General features: G+C 36.7%; 3 protein-coding genes across 3 annotated transcripts in view; 1 reads left to right on the forward strand and 2 right to left on the reverse strand.

Annotated features, from left to right (window-relative positions):
* Positions 1-542: 542 nt before the first annotated feature.
* Positions 543-20,981, reverse strand: part of LOC144843626 (uncharacterized) — a 61,065-nt gene continuing 40,626 nt past the window's right edge. Inside the window, exon 15 of the transcript XR_013612269.1 lies at positions 543-653. The gene's annotated coding sequence lies outside the window, so the exon portion shown is untranslated. The remainder of the gene's footprint in view (positions 654-20,981) is intronic.
* On the forward strand, positions 2,442-13,946 carry LOC144843667 (phenolphthiocerol/phthiocerol polyketide synthase subunit C-like). Its single transcript, XM_078700551.1, has 5 exons — positions 2,442-2,514; positions 4,754-5,195; positions 5,619-7,105; positions 7,288-7,381; positions 7,579-13,946. Exons 2-5 carry the CDS (start codon positions 4,793-4,795, stop codon positions 13,296-13,298), a joined length of 7,704 nt encoding a protein of 2,567 aa, XP_078556677.1. The 5' UTR covers positions 2,442-2,514; positions 4,754-4,792; the 3' UTR covers positions 13,299-13,946.
* Positions 13,949-20,836, reverse strand: LOC144843668 (glutathione S-transferase C-terminal domain-containing protein-like). The gene is made up of 9 exons (XM_078700552.1): positions 20,608-20,836; positions 20,015-20,403; positions 19,103-19,926; positions 18,790-18,941; positions 18,371-18,486; positions 17,803-17,976; positions 15,916-16,083; positions 15,636-15,705; positions 13,949-14,456 (listed from the first exon to the last, which is right to left on the reverse strand). Exons 1-9 carry the CDS (start codon positions 20,630-20,632, stop codon positions 14,296-14,298), a joined length of 2,079 nt encoding a protein of 692 aa, XP_078556678.1. The 5' UTR covers positions 20,633-20,836; the 3' UTR covers positions 13,949-14,295.

Genomic DNA, 20,981 nt, shown 5'->3' on the forward strand with positions numbered 1-20,981 from the left:
CGCGTTGTGTGACAGCTTCCGTACTCCTAATTCGTTATTGTAACTTTCAAAGCAGAAAATAGCATAATTATAAATAAAGCAATTGCAGTAGCGGAGATTAATAAAGGATGTTCTCGTTTATTTCGAGAGACAAACGAAAGAGGATGCGGATAAGTTTCCTTTCTTTTTTGTCAAAATATAAATTTAATTATAATTTTCTAAAGTTACGTCATAAGTTTATTCTCAAGAAAATTACCTAACATTTGTAATTAGCAATTATGGTAGTTATATACAGGAAAACAATAGAATCAGCATGGAGCTATAAAATTAGAATTAATCTAATTTTAGATTAGAATAGCTCCATGGCGGGGGCCTACACTATCGTGCTTAAATTAATGAATAAGTTAGTGATAGTTATTGTCGTCAGAAATGTTACATTACCAAACAAAACCCCTTCCCAAAAAGCTATGTTATTTTAATAGAGATCGGTACTTGGTCTACCTTAAGCTCTGTTTACACTATCAAACTAGTTTGACAAAAAGGTGTGATGTTCCCAAATATAGTAGTGATATGCCCAAATATGGTTGTGATATGACATCATCATGTCCATGGGCACATCACATTTTTTTGTCACATAGAGTTTGATAGTGTAGACAGAGCTTTAGAATAAGATACTTATGCTATGTGTTGGTACGATTTATTTTTGTTTTTTCTTCCCTAAAACAACATTAATCTACGTATCCTGTCAAAACAGAAACTACCGTAATTAATTAAGTAATTAACTTTACTCATCAACGTAATCTAAACAACCACGTGGGTATGAAGATTGCGTCATAAATACACTTAATAACTTTAATAGAATATTAATGTTATATTATTACGTGACCTATTTACAATTTCAAACTTTATTTTTTCGTTTTTCTAGACGTAAAGCTCTGTCTACATTATCAAAATTGTTTGACATCATCGTGTCCATATATGGGCACATCACATTTTTTTTGTCACATAAAGTTTGATAGTGTAGACAGACTTTTACATCAGACTTAGGCCTATTCTTTTTTTAATTGCAAAATATTCTCAACAACTTTATACTAGCCTACTGATTCAGTAGGCCTACAATTACGTCAGAGAAAGGCAAACATCTGCTCTTTTTAAAGATACTTCGTAATAATAGTTACTTAATCATCATACTTGTTTAGCCAACTTGTTCCCGCAAACAATATCCAAGAGTAGAGGCAAACCACTATGTGATATCTTGATTTGATTTTGATCTAAATTTCAACTTAGACTTGATAGTATTTAGAAATTCATTAAATTAGGTGGACTTTGTGTAGGCCTATTGCTTGTAGAGATATTATCAATTATTGTATTACAAATACTTTACCTTGAATTTACATTAGTTGTGTAGCACAACATCCGCTACTACGAGCTTGTTAAGCAAAGTATGTGCTCTAGAACTTCTTGTAAAACGCCGAAGAAATAAAATCTTCGATTTCTTCAAGATATGAAATGAAAATATGTTTACAATCTAAACAAAAAACATATTTGTATGTTTTCTCGAACCCATACGAATATATTGCATTGATAATGTACGTCAGAGAAACCATGTTGCTTCAAATTAAAATGCGTCCTTTGCAATTGTTCTGAAAACAAAGAATTAGTACTTTTAGATACTTCGTCTGTTAGATAATATGTCCACTGTTTAAGGAAATAATGAACATTTTTCCATGTTTTAAACTAACTAATTAATTGTATTGTACGGCCTTCATCAATTTAAGTAATATTTTAAAATTTTATTTTCGACCTTTTTATTTTACATTTGTTATCATGATTTTCGTCTAATTTCATTATTCACCTTTCTTCAATCTTGATAAATTGATTTTAATTTTTTCATTTATAATGTTTATAAAGAAATGTTTTGTTCTGTTAACATTATCTACACATTTTTATTTCATTCACATTGAACAGACACACTGATTATGTTTCAATAACATAGTATAAATAAAACTGATCCTAAATAACACTTACAGGCCTCCTAAGCGCCAATAACCGAATCCTATTTATTATTTAAGTTGTGTAAACAGCGTCTTTAATTTGTGATTATTTCATTAACTTTCAAGTTAGAGACAACGATTCAGCCAAGGCGGACCTTTTCAATTTCCTCTTCAAATAAACATGGACACAAAATTAAAGGAAAGCGAGAAACGAAGAAAGACTGGAAATCACAAAGTTTAGTCATCGGCAGGAAATGCAGACAAGTCTTCAGTTCTTTTACATAACAGGGTCAGCGGGAAATGGAAATTGTTGACCAAATTAGATGCTGTTGTAGAGCCTGAGAATGATGTAAATAGCGTTCATTCGAAGACAACCTGCAAGCGGGTTAAGACTTCTTCAAATGAATCTCTAATGAATTGATATTTAACAGATATTAATCTTATTTTACCACCTGAATTTGCTTTATAGTTTATTCTGAGATTCAGAAAGCGAGTTATGGAACAGCTATCGATGAATACTGGGTTTTAAAAAACATTAAAGGTAAGTTTCAAAGGTTTATTGGTTTATACAGTTATTGTTTTTATTGAAACTGTGACTGAAAATGTTTATTATATATTCTATACTTAGTTAGGTAACTTTTTTTTTAAATTTGTAGCAATTACGTTACACAAATCGGTATGTAATAAGTTAGGCAAGAACCTGTAGGCCTAAGTATACTAAGATCTAAGTATTGAAGATCTATTGAAAACAGAGATCGTTACAAATATCTTCAGAGACTTCATGCTAATATTATGGTGTTTGATTAATTTATCTATCATTAAATGCATTAACCTAATAGTAAAGACTATTCACAGTTTGTTATTCCTGTTCCAGACGAACATTGAATACTTATTTATAGAAAAAAAATATAGTTTTAATACTGGTTGATGGTGTAACAATAAAGTATTGCAATTTTTCCAGTTTTCTGATTGGAAGTTAGTAAATATGTTCTCTCAAAAGTTAATCCGGTTGAGCTGCATCTATTTTGATTTTTGTAGATGGTATAGTTTAATAATGTTGGAATCACAACATTACCGCATTTTCTAGGCTTATATAAATACCGTATTTTGTACATACTTTCACTACAACCTTGTAGTCAATCACACCCTTATAAAAGTAGGGAAATTGATAATATTTGTCATGTAAAAAGTTTGTATTTTCAAGGATACTTGTGCTATGTTTACAAGAAATGCATTGCATATGTGACATTACTTTCTCTCTATGTTTAACTATCATATTCAATTTAAGATAAAGTACTAAATTAGTAACTTTTCACAGTCAGCTGAGTTCAGCCTACGTGGCAATATTTAAATGTAGAACATCCTTTGAATTCATAATCTTGGCATGACATTCTTAGCCTATATCCACCATCATCTCACGCGTCTGTTTGTACTTAGATCAATATCATATCTTAAACAATGACTAATGGAATCTTTTGTTAGTGGAGATAATTCAATCACCTGTATTAATTGACACATATTTCTTGCATAACTGTTTATTGTCTCTCCGTGATTGAAAATTAGAACAATACCGTTCTATGATCTATTGTACGAATTTTACTTTGACTTTGAAACAATACCTTCAACAATTGTAATCTTTAAAGTCATTGCACAAAATGCGTAACAAAAGCTACTAAGCAATAATCATTACCACGCATGCTTACAAATCATTCTGCGTTGTGATAGCTTCGGTATTACAGTGCAACAATTAATATTAATTGTAATCTTTAAAGTCATTGCTCAAAAATGCGTCAACAAAAGCTACTAAGCAATAATCATTACCACGCATGCTTACAGATCATTCTGCGTTGTGATAACTTCGGTATTGCAGTGCAACAATTAATATTAATTGTAATCTTTAAAGTCATTGCTAAAAAATGCGTAACAAAAGCTACTAAGCAATAATCATTACCACGCATGCTTACAAATCATTCTGCGTTGTGATAGCTTCGGTATTATTTTAGTCTTACCGTATATCAATAAGTAGTAATGACATAATTCATTATAGTATTCTTCGGTACAACGAAAGTGATTAGTATTTTTTCATCACAATTGTGAGCTTAATGTGAAAGGCATGTTAGTGTGAACCAATTAGCCGGCATTGGTTATTTTTGTGTCCGCATCTAGTAGGCTAGAACACACGCATTAATTGCTATCAATTACCAAATCTTAAAAAAAAAACTACAGTAGTTTTAAGTATGTAGCTAAGTTATGTTTCTCGCACTTATTCTGTCAAGCAATATACCTTGGCGTAAGTCCAAGGCTTATCGGACTTCCGTCTATCATAGTATGTGTCTGTCTGTCTGTGTGTCTGCTTGTCAGACCATACCTCAAAATAGACACGGGGACTCGTCCATCGACACAGTGATGCTAATTGTTTACGGTAATCCTTTCGACTTACGTTTCCCGATACAATAGTTTACAGCGCGTGCATATATTTTATTCGTCTTAAATGCGTATGCTTATTATAGTATACCGTAACATTCATATTATCTTATTTGTATACATCTCTTTCAACTATTTAAATAACGGTAAGATTTACTACAACTGATGATGTAAATGAAAAAATATTAACATAGCTGTTTGATGAACTTTGACACTGAACTATGCCTAAATGTCAAGGCGATGTATCATCGGTGATGACACAGATGTAATATAACAGATCATGAAATGCAATTTTCAAATTACAATTCTTGCAAAATGTTTGTTTATACATCACACCGTTGTTTATTTTCCCTCAGAACTGCTAATTCACCGCAAGTTTTAATTGTGGAAACAAAATGGAGCATATTGAACATTACAGCTCGAGTACGCTGAGACGGCGACGCGCGCTCAGTTTTCCAGTACGCTCAAAATCATCCTACAATATGAAGTTTGAAGAAGGGGCAAGACCAAAACGAGGCCAGAGTCCCAGCCATGACCCGACACTAAACCTTGATAGAAAAATAGCCATTGTTGGAATTGGGTGTCGATATGCCAATGGTGTGGACACTGTTGCCAAATTTTGGGATATGTTGGCCAAAGGACTAGATTGTTCGATTCCACCACCAGACGACAGGTTCGACACATCTTATTTCTTGTATCCTGGAAACAAAATTCCAGGAAAAATGTACAACAAAAATGGCGGATATTTGACACAGGATCCTCTCAAGTTTGACAGACAGTTCTTCAAGATGTCGCCAGGTAAATTTTACAAACATATAAGATAGCATTATGGATAGAGTTCTACTTAGCAATATTGATACAATGGTTTTAAATTTATAAAGCGCAACAAAACATCTCGAAGCGCTGTGAAAACAAGTAAAAAGGGGAAGTAAAGCTCTGTCTCTATCGAACTAGTTTGACAAAAAAAGTTTGATGTGCCTAAACATGGTGGTGATATGCCCAAATATGGTAGTAATATGACATCATCATGTCGATATATGGGCACATCACATTTTTTGGTCACATAAAGTTTGATGTAGACAGAGCTTAAGGTTGACGTCAATACCCAAACCGAAGTTAATTTTACTTTCAATAATACTTTGCATAATTACTTACTTTCAATTTTGTTTTGTTTTTAAATTTCAAATCCAACTAAAACTGATTTTTATTTTTTAAATTTAGAGGAGGCAAATCATCTTGATCCACAAGTTCGTCTTCTACTGGAAGTAGTTTGGGAATCTTTGGAAAACGCGGGAATACCTGCATCGTCTGCGCGAGGTTCAAATACAGGCGTTTATATTGGACTAACTGCCAGCGAGTACGGAATACTGACAAGCATACCCAATGAAAACATCAATCAGTATACAAACTCTGGCATTAATTCCGCGATGGCTGCAAATAGAATTTCGTATGAATTTGATTTCCACGGACCCAGTTATGTGATTGATACAGCGTGCTCTTCTTCAATGTACTCTGTTCATCTTGCATGCGAAGCTATACGATCAGGCGACTGCGACATGGCGGTGGCAGGTGGCGCTAATATTTCACTCATGCCTGTAACAAGTATCGGCTTCTGTCAAGCCGGCATGTTGTCACCAGATGGAAAATGTAAAAGTTTTGACAAGTCAGCCGATGGGTACGCTAGAGCAGAGGGCGCTGGGGTTGTAATCTTGAAATCATTACAAAGAGCGTTAAATGATGGTGACAGGATATACAGTGTGATACGTGGTGGATCTTTGTGCAACGATGGACGTACTCCCGGTATTGCTAACCCAAGCTTTGAGGCCCAGGTTGCACTTATTGAGTCGGCGTACTTGAACGCTAAGGTACACCCAGAAGAAGTTCAATATGTTGAAGCGCACGGCACCGGCACCCAGATTGGTGATAAAACCGAAGCGAATGCAATTGGTCAAGCTATGGGGTTGAATAGACGGCCTGATCAACCTCCTCTTTACATGGCGTCAGTCAAATCAAACATAGGACATTCGGAAGGAGCTTCTGGTGTATCAGGGGTAATCAAAACTGCTCTTAGCTTGTACTTTGAACAAATTCCAAAAGCTGTTCATTTTCGGGAAGGAAACGAAGCAGTTGATTTTGAGGGACTGAATTTACGTGTACCGACAGAACTGACACGCTGGCCTAAGGTAAAGAAACGACTGGCAGGTTGCAGTTCTTTTGGCTTTGGAGGTGCAAATGCTCACATTGTAATGGAAGCATTTCCATATTATGGACCTAGAATACCAGATCCATCACATCGCATCGAAGTCCACAACAACCTCGATACTCCAGAACCAAGAATACTATTTCTTTCTGCTGCCAATAAAGATGCGCTATTGAAACGACTGGATGACTGGGTAACATATTTGAACAATACAATAGGCAACGACCACCGGGCGTTCACAAACTCTCTTTACACAGCCTCTGTCCGGTCGTACCATCATCAATACAGGATGGGTATTATTGCTAGATCTGCCAGAGAAGCTGTTGACCAAATCAGACTGAAACTTGACCATGATCCTAGAGCTGCTACTAATGTTGTGGAAGGAAAGATGGCAGATGGGACATCAGGGCACCGTCTGGTGTTTGTGTTCTCTGGTATGGGCACACAGTGGTGGGGAATGGCAAGAAATCTGATGGAAGATGAACCAACTTTCCGAAATGTCATTAAGGTAAGTCTAGTTAAAACATTCAGTGTTTTTCATTATTCCTGAAATTATCCTCTGTGTGTACTTAAAGACAGATCTATAACAAGAGGTGGTCGCTTGGGTGTGATCGTTGTAGAAAGACTTTCAACTCAATTCTAATTCATTTTAAAAGTATTATTCACGGAACTATTTCTTATGTTTTACAGCGTATAGACAAAGCATTGACCAAATGTGGCGCAAAGTGGTCACTCGTCCACACACTAACCAAAGAAACAGACAAGGAAACTGTCAATATAACTGGTAAGTAGATTGAACCTGACCATCCCTTACCTCTAAGCTCTGTATACACTATCAAACTTTATGTGACAAAAAAATGTCCATATAATATGGCCATGATGATGTCATATTACTACCATATTTGGGCACATCACACATTTTTTTGTCAGTAATTCAGTACGTGAAGCTTAATCTAATAAAAATTATTTTCTATTCCACAGAAATTGCCCAACCATCAATATTTGCCGTCCAGATTGGTTTAGCAGAACTATACCGCCAGCGCGGAGTTACGCCGGATGCCGTCATCGGTCACAGTGTCGGTGAAGTTGCTGCGGCTCACGTAGCAGGTTTGATTACCTTAGATGATGCCATAAAGATCATTTATCACAGAGGCCGTCAGTTACGCAAGACTACAGGGCGTGGTACTATGGTCGCAGTTCTACATTCAGTGGAGGACATCCAGACTCGACTTGATGGCAGTGAGTGTGTAAGTGTTGTTGATGTTGCCGCAGTAAATAGTCCAACTCAGATTGTACTATCTGGTGAAACAGAAGCACTTACAACTTTTGCAGATGGTCTGCGTGAGGAGGGATTACGCTGTACGCGCTTGCACGTTGCAAACGCATTTCATAGCTACCAACAAGATCACATTCGAAAAGACTTTTTGAAGAAAGTTAAGTTTCTATCTCCAAACAGTACAAACAGACAATCACTTGAATCTAGCCCTGTCATACCGATGATGTCAACAGTTACAAATCAGTACCTAACAAGGGACGACACAAACACCGGAGCTTACTGGTGGAAGAACATACGAGGCCAAGTGAAGTTTATGTCTGGTGTTGAAAAACTTCTCCAAGAAGGATACAATTGCTTTTTGGAAGTTGGTCCTCATCCATCACTGTCACCTGCTGTAAGAGACGTAATCAATTCAAATTTAAACAGATCAAAATCTATTTTTATCACTGGTTCTCTCAGACGACCAACTGATACGCGCGATTTAGCAGACGATCGGGTTAATGTTCTACGCTCGCTAGCAAAACTACACGTAGAGGGCTACTCATTGGAAACAGAGTTGTTATTCAATGAACAAGAGTACAAGGTGATGTCACTTCCGACGTACCCATGGCAAAGAGTTCATTGTAGTGCTACTACAGAGACAGCGAAGGAAATGTTTTTGTTCCCATTGAAAGATCACCCTCTTCTGGGCAAACCTTTGGAAACGTCTCACTTCCATGACGAGAGTACTTTGAAAGTATGGCGTTCTGAATTCACAATTGGTTCTGTTCCTTGGTTAAGAGATCATATCTTACAAGGAAGTGCTGTGATACCTGCAGCAGCCCACACAGAAACTGCTCTAGCAGCTGCTCGTGCAGTTTTACCAGATGCAGATATACTCACTCTAAGGTGGGTTAATTTTGAAAGATTTATCTTCACACCAGATGTCAAAGGCATATTGGAGACTACCGTTGAACTAAGATCTAAAGAGGCAAAGTTTTCCCTTCGAAGTTATAATCCTACTGAAAAGGGCTGGACATTGCATGGTAGTGCACTTGTTGATATAATCGGTAAACGACGAAATACGAACGTGAACATCTTAGAACAAACTGAGGAGTTAGAATCAAAACTTGCCACAGATGATATCAGAAGACGTTGTCCAAGAGAAATGGAAAAAGACGAGTTTTATGCAACATTATGGAAAGGTGGTTTCGAACTTGGTGACAACTTTAAAAGCACAACAAAAGCTTATTTCAGTCACGACTGTAATGAAGCACTGGTTTACGCCACTGCTCAAGAGACACTCGTACGAGAATTCGACAATTTTGTCTTCCATCCCGCTTTCCTCGATAGCGTATTCCAAGGATTTGGTCTTTGCATCATGTTACAAGAGCAACAGCGAGCACGGAACGAGACCGGTGGTTTCACAAAATGGTTCAAAGTTCCTAGAGCTGTGGAACGAATATTAATGAAAGGTAAATCACCAACAAGAATAGTTTTTAACGTGCAGATGATGTTAGAGGGAGATACAACCGTTGGGTATATTGTTGTTGCTGATGCTGCCAACCATAAAATATTTGCTCAGTTCGACAGACTTATATTTGAAAATGTGAATTCACCAGAGCCAGATGAGAGTATACAGCTTTGGAGACGTGAATGGGTTCCGGTCTACGTAAAGAAGGCTGAAGTGGAAATACCAACGGCCTCCACATCCAAAAACAGACGAACAATCAGCTACATTCCCAACAACCCTGAAGAAGCAGGCGCAATAGTGATATTCAAAGACAAGAACGGCGTTTGTTTTGATTTAAAGAAACGTCTAGAAGTTGAAAATGTTGTCAGTATGCTTGACCCGCGTATTTTAGCAGATTCAGATGAGCGCTTCCGCCGGGTACTGCGTTCTCTTGGTATGGTCACCGATTTAATCGTTCTTTCAACGCTAGATGTTCGTGAACTTGGGTCAATAGATGCTATTACAGAAGAAAACTTTGACGAAGCACAGAATATCAGCGCAATTGCCCCGATAAGCCTTTACAAAGCCGTAAGCAAGCATGACGCGAAGGTTAAGCCTAGAATATGGCTTGTAACTAGAAGCGCCCACGCAGTTCTTGATATTGACCCCATTGACCCAATGTCATCCACTGTACAAGCTTTAGGAATGACACTTATGCACGAAGATCCAGAGTTACAGGTGTTCACAATAGACTTGCCTGCACATATTGATCAAGAGGAGTCAGCTATTTGGCTGTACAACTACATGAAAGCTATCCCAACTGACGAAAATCATGTTGTAATGAGAAGACGAGTACCACGACGGCCTTCAGCAGACTTCCCCAGAGAAATGACGTTTGAAGTTTACGCGCCAAGAGTTGTTATGGAACCACAGTCAAGCTTCTCTGCTCCAACACAATCATCCAACTGGATTGTGAATATTGAACAATCAGTGAAAGCTAAACGTCTTCTGGTGAAACAGGACAGCGATCCACCACTTGTCAGACGACCGGAAGATGTTCTTGTAAAAGCCGGTGCATTTGCCGCGCAATACCAATACGATGAAGCTGATGGAAATAGCCTGCAAGGATATCTGTATTCTGGGAAGATAGTTCACTGCACAGAAGAAGTACACGTTATGCTTAGGACGCGAAACACTGTTCTAGGATTCAAAGCAGATGGCGTAGTTACATCGACAATTTGTACAGCAGCCAATGAGCTTGTCCCAGTTCCAGGCAACCTAACACCAACTGAGGCCATTAACATTGTAAAGGACTATTTGCCCGCGTTTGTTGCATTTCATGATACATTAAAACTGAATGAAAACGGTTCAGTAATTGTCTATTTGTCCTCATTAAGTGATAGGATCGGACTTGCAACAACACACCTGGCGTTAGAACAGGGTGCAAACGTTTTCATCCATGTTGAGAATGATGAAAACATATTTCCTGTGGAGAAACTTCTTGGCATACTTGGCGATTCACGTGTGGTTATAACGTCACCAGATAACTTTGAAAGTATGATTCAAGATAATGAGGTTGATGTTCTCCTGTTTGCTGGTGGTATGATTGACAATGGGTACCATCTTGACAGACTTATTGCCAAGCTCAAACCATTCGGTACGATTGTACAGATTCCAGGAAAGAATGGTGAAAACGAATGCAAAATCGGAGTACTACCACCAAACATTTATTACATTGGTATTGACATGGGTCTAGGGAAATATGACCAGATGCGTGTACGACTACAAGATTCGATGACTCGCCTGCTGCAGATGTTCAGCGTCCATAACGACTTCCAGGCTCTCAAGTCGCTTGCTATTCCAACGGCTCAGATGTCAAAACTGGCAAAGGCCACTCACGCTTCACTTGATGATACAACCGTTTGTGTTGACGAAGACACTATCTCGGCAACCCTCAATTTTGAAGACATCGGTTTTCAAGCCAACCCAGACGCTTCATATCTAGTAACTGGAGGGTCAAAGGGCATTGGTCTTGAACTCATTGAATGGTTGGTCAACTGCGGAGCAAGTCACATATATGTCGTTTCCAGGTTCACACCAGAAGAGGAAGCGATAAGTCGATTCAAGATATTCCGTGATAGCGGTGCCAGAATAACTCATCTAAAAGCCGATTTGATGAGGTTTGGAAATCTTGAAAAGGCTCTATGTGCAATCAAAGATAATGGCGAACTACCCCTTGAAGGCATTTTCCATTGCGCTACTGTTTATCATGACATGGCTATAAGGCAAATACACCCAGACAGATGGAAAGAAGTTGTAGCAACAAAGGGCTTTGGTGCTTTATCCTTACATCAACTGAGCATGCGCATGAATCTTCCAATTAAGTACTTTGTTATGTTCTCATCCATTGTTGAGATGATTGGTAATGGCGGCCAAGGAAGCTATTGTGCTGCCAACGCTTTTCTGTCCTCTCTTTGTAGCATGAGGAGGAAGATGGGGCTACCAGCAACAGTGATTTGCCCTGGTGTTATCAACACATCAGGATTCGCTGCTAGAAAAGGTTATGTAGACCAATGGGAGAAAAATGGATTGATGAGTCTTTCTCCTTCAGATGTTCTCAGAGGATTAGGATGCATGCTGGTTACAGATTATCCTGAGCTGGGATTGACCGGTTCAGTCAACCGTAAAATGTATGCCGAAAACAATCGTGTGATGCTTTCCCAACATTTCAAAGAAGCAGCGGGAACAATATCAATATTTAAGAACTTGTTCTCAAACAGAGACACATTTCTAGCTACAGAACACGACCTAAAGATGAAAATTAGACTTCTAAGTCCGACTGAAGCGACAAACATGATATTTGAGACGGTATCTAATCACATTGCGCAAAGACTTGGGATAACTAATGATATATCTGAAGATACCTCCCCAGTCGGTTTAGGTCTTGATTCACATATGTCTTCCGAGCTAAGCGGTATAATCCATGAGAACTTCGGAGTGTCAGTTGTGGCTATTGAACTCCTTAACGACAACCTGACTATGAGGAATCTCACGCAGTCCATCTACAAAAAGATCATGTCAGGCTCTACAGAACAAGATGAAAATAATGGAGCTGACCAAGCCATTTCTCCAACACCTGGTGAGATATGGTACCGAATTGACGACAACATAACAGCCCCACACGGACAGGTTGTATGCTTCCCTTCAGTGGGAGGAGGCCCATCTATGTTTAGTCACTGGAGGAATCTATTTGCACAATACAACATTCAGACAATCATGCTACAGTTTCCTGGATGGGAAGGTAGAGAGCGAGAAAAACCTCAACACGATATGCAAGAGATTGTAACAAAACTATCCGAGGCTCTTGCTCCACGACTAATTAAAAATCGTTTTGTGTTCTTTGGTCACAGCCTTGGTGCTTTGATCGCTTTCGAAACGGCCCATCACATTATGAAAAAGTTCAACTCAAGTCCTGTTCAGTTATTTATCAGTGCATGGTACGCACCAACTTTGCCGTATCCACATCCAGAGGAACTAGATGCACCAACATCAGTATATCGAAAGCTTCGACGAGTCATTTCTTCACGAGGCAACGTCGCCAAGAATCTGGAACAAGAAAACGTCAAGTTCAGTTTCTTAGATCAAGCCACCTTGAACAACTCGCGTCTAATGAGCCGAATGATACCGTCGATCGAGGCAGCCATTATGACATGCAAGAAGTACAGATGCCGTCACAAAGATCGTCTGCCTTGCAATATCACGACCTTTGGCGGAAAAAGCGATCCGTTCATCAACCCACACCTTTTGGACGATTGGCACCTACAGCAACAAGAAGGCAAGAAATTCAAGAAGATTATTCTTCCAGGTAAACATATGTACATCAACACAGCATGGAAGAACATTGTAAAAGAAGTTGGCAACGCGTTACCGGGAGTCAACATCAAGATTGGAACGCTATCCCGTGCAAGCGCAACAACCATTATCAGAAAATAAAATATTAAGATACTGAAAGAGTAACTGTCAAATTGTTAGTGATAATAAACTGCATGTTACATTTAGAAAATCTGAAAAAGAGAGTTTTTAATAGTAAATATATCTACAATTCATAAGATATTTTTTTGTATTAGGGGGAGTTTAATGTTAGAGATGCTACAGTGTGTGTAAAATAATGGGTTTTATAAACGATGATGTCTCGAATGAAGTATGTAATGTGGAAAGGTTTTGTGTGGAATGCTATCCTAGAAATTGATTGCAATAAGCAGATTAAACAAACAAACAGGAAGCATTTCAGACTGACATTTATGTATTCGATAAAAAGTAAATTAATTGCATCATGGATAAAGTAAAAAGAGTAGCAGTTTGTTTTTATATCTTTTTTTAATCAAAATATTTCAATTTCAATCAATCTGTTTTACAATTTAATACATAATTTGTAAGCAACATTGTGACATATTTGAGCTAGCCGGCATGACAAAGTATATCAATAAATGATTGTAATGTCACAGGAATAGTTAGATGTAAATAAATCAGTCATTCTTCAAATTGGCACCATTCAGCGTCTATTTATATTAAATTTTAAAATAAGAGAACGTAAGAAGAGGTGACATCATAAACAATGTTTGTATAAATAAATGAGAACAGTATTCAAAGTTTAAATTGTTGTTTATTGAATATTATATTAAAATGTTTCGCATGCTAAAATTTGAGTTTTCTGGGCAAACTTTTTCTAAAATTGGTCCTATTTTTTAACGATGGGTGTAGGCACTTTTTTCAGTTGGTAAACAAACAACAAATACATTGTGTACAATGGGCCTATATATGTTATTGCCATTATAGAAGAGAAATTGTTATACTACCAGAACGATAGGATGTGTCTGCCCTAAATGCAGCTGTTTTAAAAACAAAATATAGCAATGGACTGCACTATCAGCACTACCATTCACCCCACCCCCACCTCCTTACTACTACAATATTAAGTTAAAGTTTGCCTTCATATAGATAGCTTATCTGCTCTGTTTGTATTGACACCAATCAGCAAGTTGTTCTTAGGAGTGCATGTAAATGGTTCCATTGTTGTCATCCACACCTGGTATCCGTGTTCCATAGAATAAAACAGTCTATCAGAATCAATACAGGCCATGCATGATTTGGCTGAAATTACAAAGTAATTTAAAAATAAACCACTAAAACTTAAACTCCAAACAAAAACTACACAAAGTATGTAGTGATAGTCTTTTATATGGATTTTGATGCATAAAGATTATTATGTTCTGAGGTCGCAGGTCAGTATGTTAAGCTCTGTCTACGCTATCAAACTTTATGTGACAAAAACAATGCGATGTCCATATATGGATATGATGATGTCATATCACTACCATATTTGGGCATATCGCTACCATATTTAAGCATATCACTACCATATTTGGGCAAATCACACTTTCTTTGTCAAACTAGTTTTTGAGTGTAGACAGAGCTTTATAAAAATAGAAATATTAACTTTAAAATAACGTTGAATGAAGGAGAAATGCACATAAACCTAAAGCAGATGAGATATAAATAATATAACAGAATTTAAAGTATTTATAGAGTTGTAAGGAAATTATATTCAGCCTTGTCAATTACAGCATTCTAGTTTATCTTTCGATTCATGTTTTTCCTTTAAAATCATTTAAGCAACAATTCAAATCACATGTTTCCATAATATTATTTTGAACATAAATTTCATTAAAAATTAGAAGCTGTAAAACTTTAATCTATGAACTGTAGCGCCGACAAAAAAAATAGATATGTTTGATAGTTGTTGGATGGGTGAGTCAGCACTTTGGGAAATGCTTGCTTCCGTTATAAATTATACAAACGTGATGGCGAATGAGTAAGAAAGGCAGACTAGAGTCCACATAAACATTACTAGATCTTGCAACGATTACATCCAACTGGAAGGAAGTTTTAATTACATGTGTAACCTGTCCTCTTAGAATTCCAAAATAATCTGTTTGAAATTTACGACAAAGGACATATTACAGTATCAGTGTGTTTATAAAATTACCAAATCAAAATAGCTTACTAGTTCAAGGCATCACTTATAGTATTATTTTCAATTGTTCATGACCATGTAAATGTTTATTTATTGTTTAAGGTATTTCAATTTAAATTCAACTTTATTTCAGAGAAACTGTCCATATGAAACATATACATACAATAAAAAAGAAAAGCATACATATACAAAGCATTATATGACAACCGTCATGGAGAGAGGACCAAGAATTTAATTATATTTCAAATTGACGATCAGAAAAATGCAAACGTTTTGTTAGAATTTCAAAGAATTACCTTGTTTGGCAGTGTCACTGTCAAAATCCCATGTTGTATGCTCAGCAGCATGAGCCAATATTCTATAATCCTACAAAAAATGAAATAAAAAACACACAATTGCAACTAATAACACGAGCCTTGAGAAATGATACTGACAATGAATATAAAGTGTATATAGAATTTAGTGGAGTAACATTATTTCAGATATTTTGGTTTATAAATGGTGATTATATCAACAATAATAATGTTACAGTATGGAGTTACAAAAAAAAACCCAACTGATATAATGTTAATTTACCTCAAAACAGAGGGGTTTCTCTCGTAATCTTTCACTCCTCGGATATGTTATAACGTGCGTATCCCTCACAGCACCATAGCAACAAGGACTTGAAACGAACGAAGCATCATTTTGTATACATCTCGTAATTACCATATCTGTTGCTACACCACATGCATGCAACGACACCTGTAAAAGATGTTAATCAATAGATGTTGTTGATTGAGATACTCTTAAGCTCTGTCTACACTATCAAACTTTATGTGCAAAAATGTGATGCGCCCATATATGGACATGATGATGTCATATCACTACCATATGTGGGCATATCACTACCATATTTGGGCACATCACACTTTTTTTTGTCACACTAGTTTGATAGTGTAGACTGAGCTTAACCCAACAATCCAAGTTTTCAATTTATTGTTATGGAACTATGTTTTTATATTAAATAGATTCAATAACATATCATTCAACAATAAAACTAATAACTAATGACTGACAAATAATTAATTAGTTCTTGGATGGAATTGAGTGGAAGTCTGCCAGACATTAGTAATGATGTAGCCTGCTTGTTTTTACCATGATCAAGTGCACCGTATGTAACAATACATGGACATTCTTTTGCAATCCCCCAATATTTCTATCACTATCGAAGATATCGTGATAATTTTGGTTGGAAAAACATTGGGAAACCGTTCAGAAGTGCAGCAAAATATGGCACAGAATATGCAATCTGTTGGCAAACTGTTTATGTACACAAATGCCTAATTCTCATGGCTTCAAATAAGCTTGTACAACAGGATGTAAGAGAGAGGCGATGGGAAATTCAGTTGAGCATAATGATTATACTTTTTTGGGGCAACAGAAAATCAGCTGGTGCTCTGTCACATGCAATAGGTTTCAAACGTTTGCAACCTGTCAGCAACAGTAAACCTAACGCAAGACGGAAGTTGCAATATTGCATAATCATATAGAGGGCAGTATTCTGTAACTTTACACAGAGCCATATATAGAGAGAGTTACGACTTCGAATGGATTAGAAGCCATGTTTGTGTCCAACTATTCCTATGTACCGTATGGAGTTGAGTCTTTTGTTTTGAAAATGTATAACGTTCAAAAGTCTTTAATTATCGAATTTAATATCAAAACAATCAATTTGATTAAAGGTTTTTGTTAAAATAATAAACAAATTATAAAGTTACTGCGAACATGATTAAAAACAACAAAAATAGCAATTTCGGAACGGCTCTGGTTGTGCGCTCCATGCACGCTCTACGCGTGCGCGTTTAGTTTGTACAGCGATTCTCTATAGTAATGCATTGTTTTTACATTTTGTTGTTTAAAAATCATGTTCGCAGTAACTTTATGATTTCGTTATTATCTTAACAAAAACCTTTAAACAAATTGATTGTTTTGATATTAAATTCGATATTTAAAGCCTTGTGAATGTTATACATTTTTTAAGCAAATGACTCGACTCCATACGCTACATAGGCATAGTTGGACACAAACATGGCCGGTGTGCACACCAGGTGACTTTCTGAAATCCGTGAACGCAAAGTCGTAACTCTCTCTATATATGGCTCTGACTTTACAACAGTAAATAATTGTGTATGCTAGACTTGTGTATGCAAGCTAGACTTGTGTATGCTAGACTTGTGTATGCTAGCTAATCTTATATATGCTGTGTATGTAGACTGGATATCATGATTCTACTTGGAGTCTACTACCCAGTTTACACACACTGGGGCACACATCTGGTGTGTTGAACTTAAAAGTTTGCTAGGCAATGTGAAAGGGACCAGCTTATAAAAGTAGATATTTTAATTTTAATAGGTGAATGTTTAGTGGTATATCCCTGTCAAAATGGAAGCAACAGACCTTGATCATAATCAAGATTCTTACCCCAATATCAAACTTTCCATGGTAGTAGTCAATATTTCCCAAGTAGAATGTAACATTTTTCAAGCCTAATTCTTTAACTCGGTTCAGGCCCTTAATGATTGACACTTCTTTACTTTCAACCAATATGATGTGACAGTCTGGTAGCACAGCAGCTAAGACAATACCAAGGTGACCCTAAGAGAAACACATTGCTGATTAGCATACAAGTGATTGTATTTTTTGTAAGTATTTTTTTTATGTGTTTAAATTGTTTCTATCAAATGTTCTGAATAGTTTAAAACTATTTGTCAACTTTATCACAGTTTACATGATGCATTAAAGTGAAGCGAAAACACCTAATGACAATATTAGTGACTGTGCTGTGAAAGTTCATCAGTTACTACTCTTTTGTATGGGTTTCACACAGGATACACACTATTGGATGGAAGTTAAGCTCATATATGGAGATGATGATGTCATATCACTACCATATTTGGACACATCACTACCATATTTGGACACATCACACTTATACTGTCAAACTAGTTTTATAGTGTAGACAGAGCTTAAGGCACACAAGTGTTCTTACCCCACCACTACAAAAGTCAACAACATAGTCTCCAGGCTTAGCAATCAATTTCACAGCTGCAACAATATTTTCAATCTGCTGACATTTTCGTTGTGAACGCTCACCAGGGACATCACCTACAAAAAATAAAATTTGGCATCTTATATTTTAATTTTTTTTTTTACATACGCATCCAACAGCGAGTAACTCACCAATTACAGGTTGGATAAACTATTTTATAATTTATAATGCTTATAAACTAAGTGTCATTTGAGGCTTAGGGAGTGCAGTTGAAAGAGTCGTGAGTTACAACTCTGGCACCATGTCAGGATTAAACTCTGAACCTTGGAATCTGAAGGCAAGCATGTTAACCACCAAGCTACAGCTCCACTACAAATCGCACAATCCAACTCTCCATATTGAAATAATAGAGTACACACCATAGGCAGGATGAACCTGAGGTGGGAGCTGGTCCCAGAGTATCTTGATCCTGGAGGATGGATGCTTTACAAACTTAAGTACGAGTTCTTCATCATTTAGTGCTTCCAGTAAAGTCGCAGCTTTACGTTGAATTCCCATTCGCATTCCACGCCTATTTTGAATAAAATTTTAAAGAAAAAAAATAAAAACCTGTCAAAGCAGATACAAAATAAAAGATTTTTTTAATGGTTTCACCTGTGAATTCAACACGGCCATCGCATCACATTTGAATGTTGAAGTAAGCATTCACTATCGCAGCTAAATGATACTTACTTTGAGACTGGTTTTGCCTCTTTCATACCAGTGCCTTCAGTATTTGGTGCATCTAATTCTACTTCTACCATTTCTTCAAGATTACTGAGACTTTTCATCACTTTTGACAGTGGCATAACCATAGACATTTTACAGGCTTCAGCACAGTTCTTAACTTCCTTCACGTCCCACATCCTACGATACCACATCAGGACCAGAGGACTCCTCCAAAAAAGGGTCATTTGGTTACTTTGCACTGCTTGATGAAGAATCAGATGAACGCATGGAAATACCACAAGATCAATTAGTGACATGTTGATACCTTCTGCAAAGATGTGTTCCAGTTGTGGTAGAAATTCTTCAGAAACCGGTTTAGATGTGGTACACTGCTTCTTAGATATAGTACATGGTTTTGATGTATTGTCTGAAATACTACTGTCACTTTTAATATCTATTTCTGGTTCCGAGATAACTTTAGGTTTCTTTGAAGGTTTTGGAGAACAATTTATTACACCATGTTTCAAAATCTCACCTGCCGTCTCTGAACAACTACTGTTGTCTTCAGAGTCAACACTCTTACTTGCACCCAACGATACCCCAGTAGCACCTTTAACTTCATCCTCTTTAAGTTTTCTATCTGACATTGACTTTCTCAAAATTCTTTGATGTTTCTTTCGGTTAGATATTCTGACTGGCAGAGATAAACATTTCTCAAATTTGAGGATGGATGTAGGAATGTTTTTGTTGGTTAAACATTGGTCAACATCAGCTGGTAGTTCTATCTCGCAGTACTTCGTCCAGCTACTACCCTCCGCAAACCCTCTCAAGCAACTTTGCTGATGACCCTGTAAAAAAAATTGTAAATGTTAATAATCAAAAATGGAAGAAAATTTAGTATAAATTTATTTACAAATCAAACAGCAGAAATCATACCAACAAGGCGATTAAATTCCTTTCTGGGGATTTGTTGTGAGTTTGTCGCACAATTCTTCGCAACACAATACACAGACCAACCGAGCACAATAACCTATCTGATGAGAGGATGGCAGGCAATTTGCTCTGAAGAACAACATCTGGTATATCTTCAGATTTCAACCATTCACATTTTAGTTCATTAGGTAGGCATAGTGGTGTGGAGGATGTTGATGATGTTGTCTTGTTGCCAGATGGGTCACAGAGGAGAACTCGAAAGATGTCATTGTCAGTCTTACAATAGTTGAGAACAAAGATTACGATGCGGGACCGAATCGTTAAGTTTTCATGGCAGCCTTCAAGATAAAGGTTTTCTGACTCAAAAGATGTTTTGTTCAAAATATCATCACCTAAAAATGAAAACAAAATACAATTAATTATAGTAGGCCTCATTAGACATTAATTACTGAAAACGTATCAAAATTCTTAGAATAATTTCATTTGGATTCAAATTGCATGATTTGTTTACGTCACATGTCATGGTAACCAAGTTACTGACTGACATTCTTGTATGATCAGATCACAAAGATGTACAAACAAATATTTTTCTTTACCAAAGCTGTTTTTCGAAGTCTTCATTGTGAAATAATGGTGCCGAGCCAGTCAACTGCGTCTATTTGTTAAATTTGAATAAATAACATTATTCTTTCATCGACGCAAATCAATTTTTACAACATTAACATTATCTTAACACTCTCACTTTAGTAAACCCATTTATAAAGGGATCTAAAATTGTTTTTTTGTAAATAATGTGGGACTGGAAAAATTACACAGCTGCTACTGACTGTGTGACATGTGCTTCTGTTGTTGCATTATGATGACATTTTAGAGCTCTTTTGATTGGTCCTTTAATGGATAATTTTATCAAACTATCCAATAAAAAGTAGCCTGTCATAATGAAAATTCCTAATAACAGAGGGCGCGATTT

Source organism: Antedon bifida, chromosome 5, assembly GCF_963402885.1.
Source record: "Antedon bifida chromosome 5, ecAntBifi1.1, whole genome shotgun sequence".
In the NCBI taxonomy this organism is placed as follows: domain Eukaryota; kingdom Metazoa; phylum Echinodermata; class Crinoidea; order Comatulida; family Antedonidae; genus Antedon; species Antedon bifida.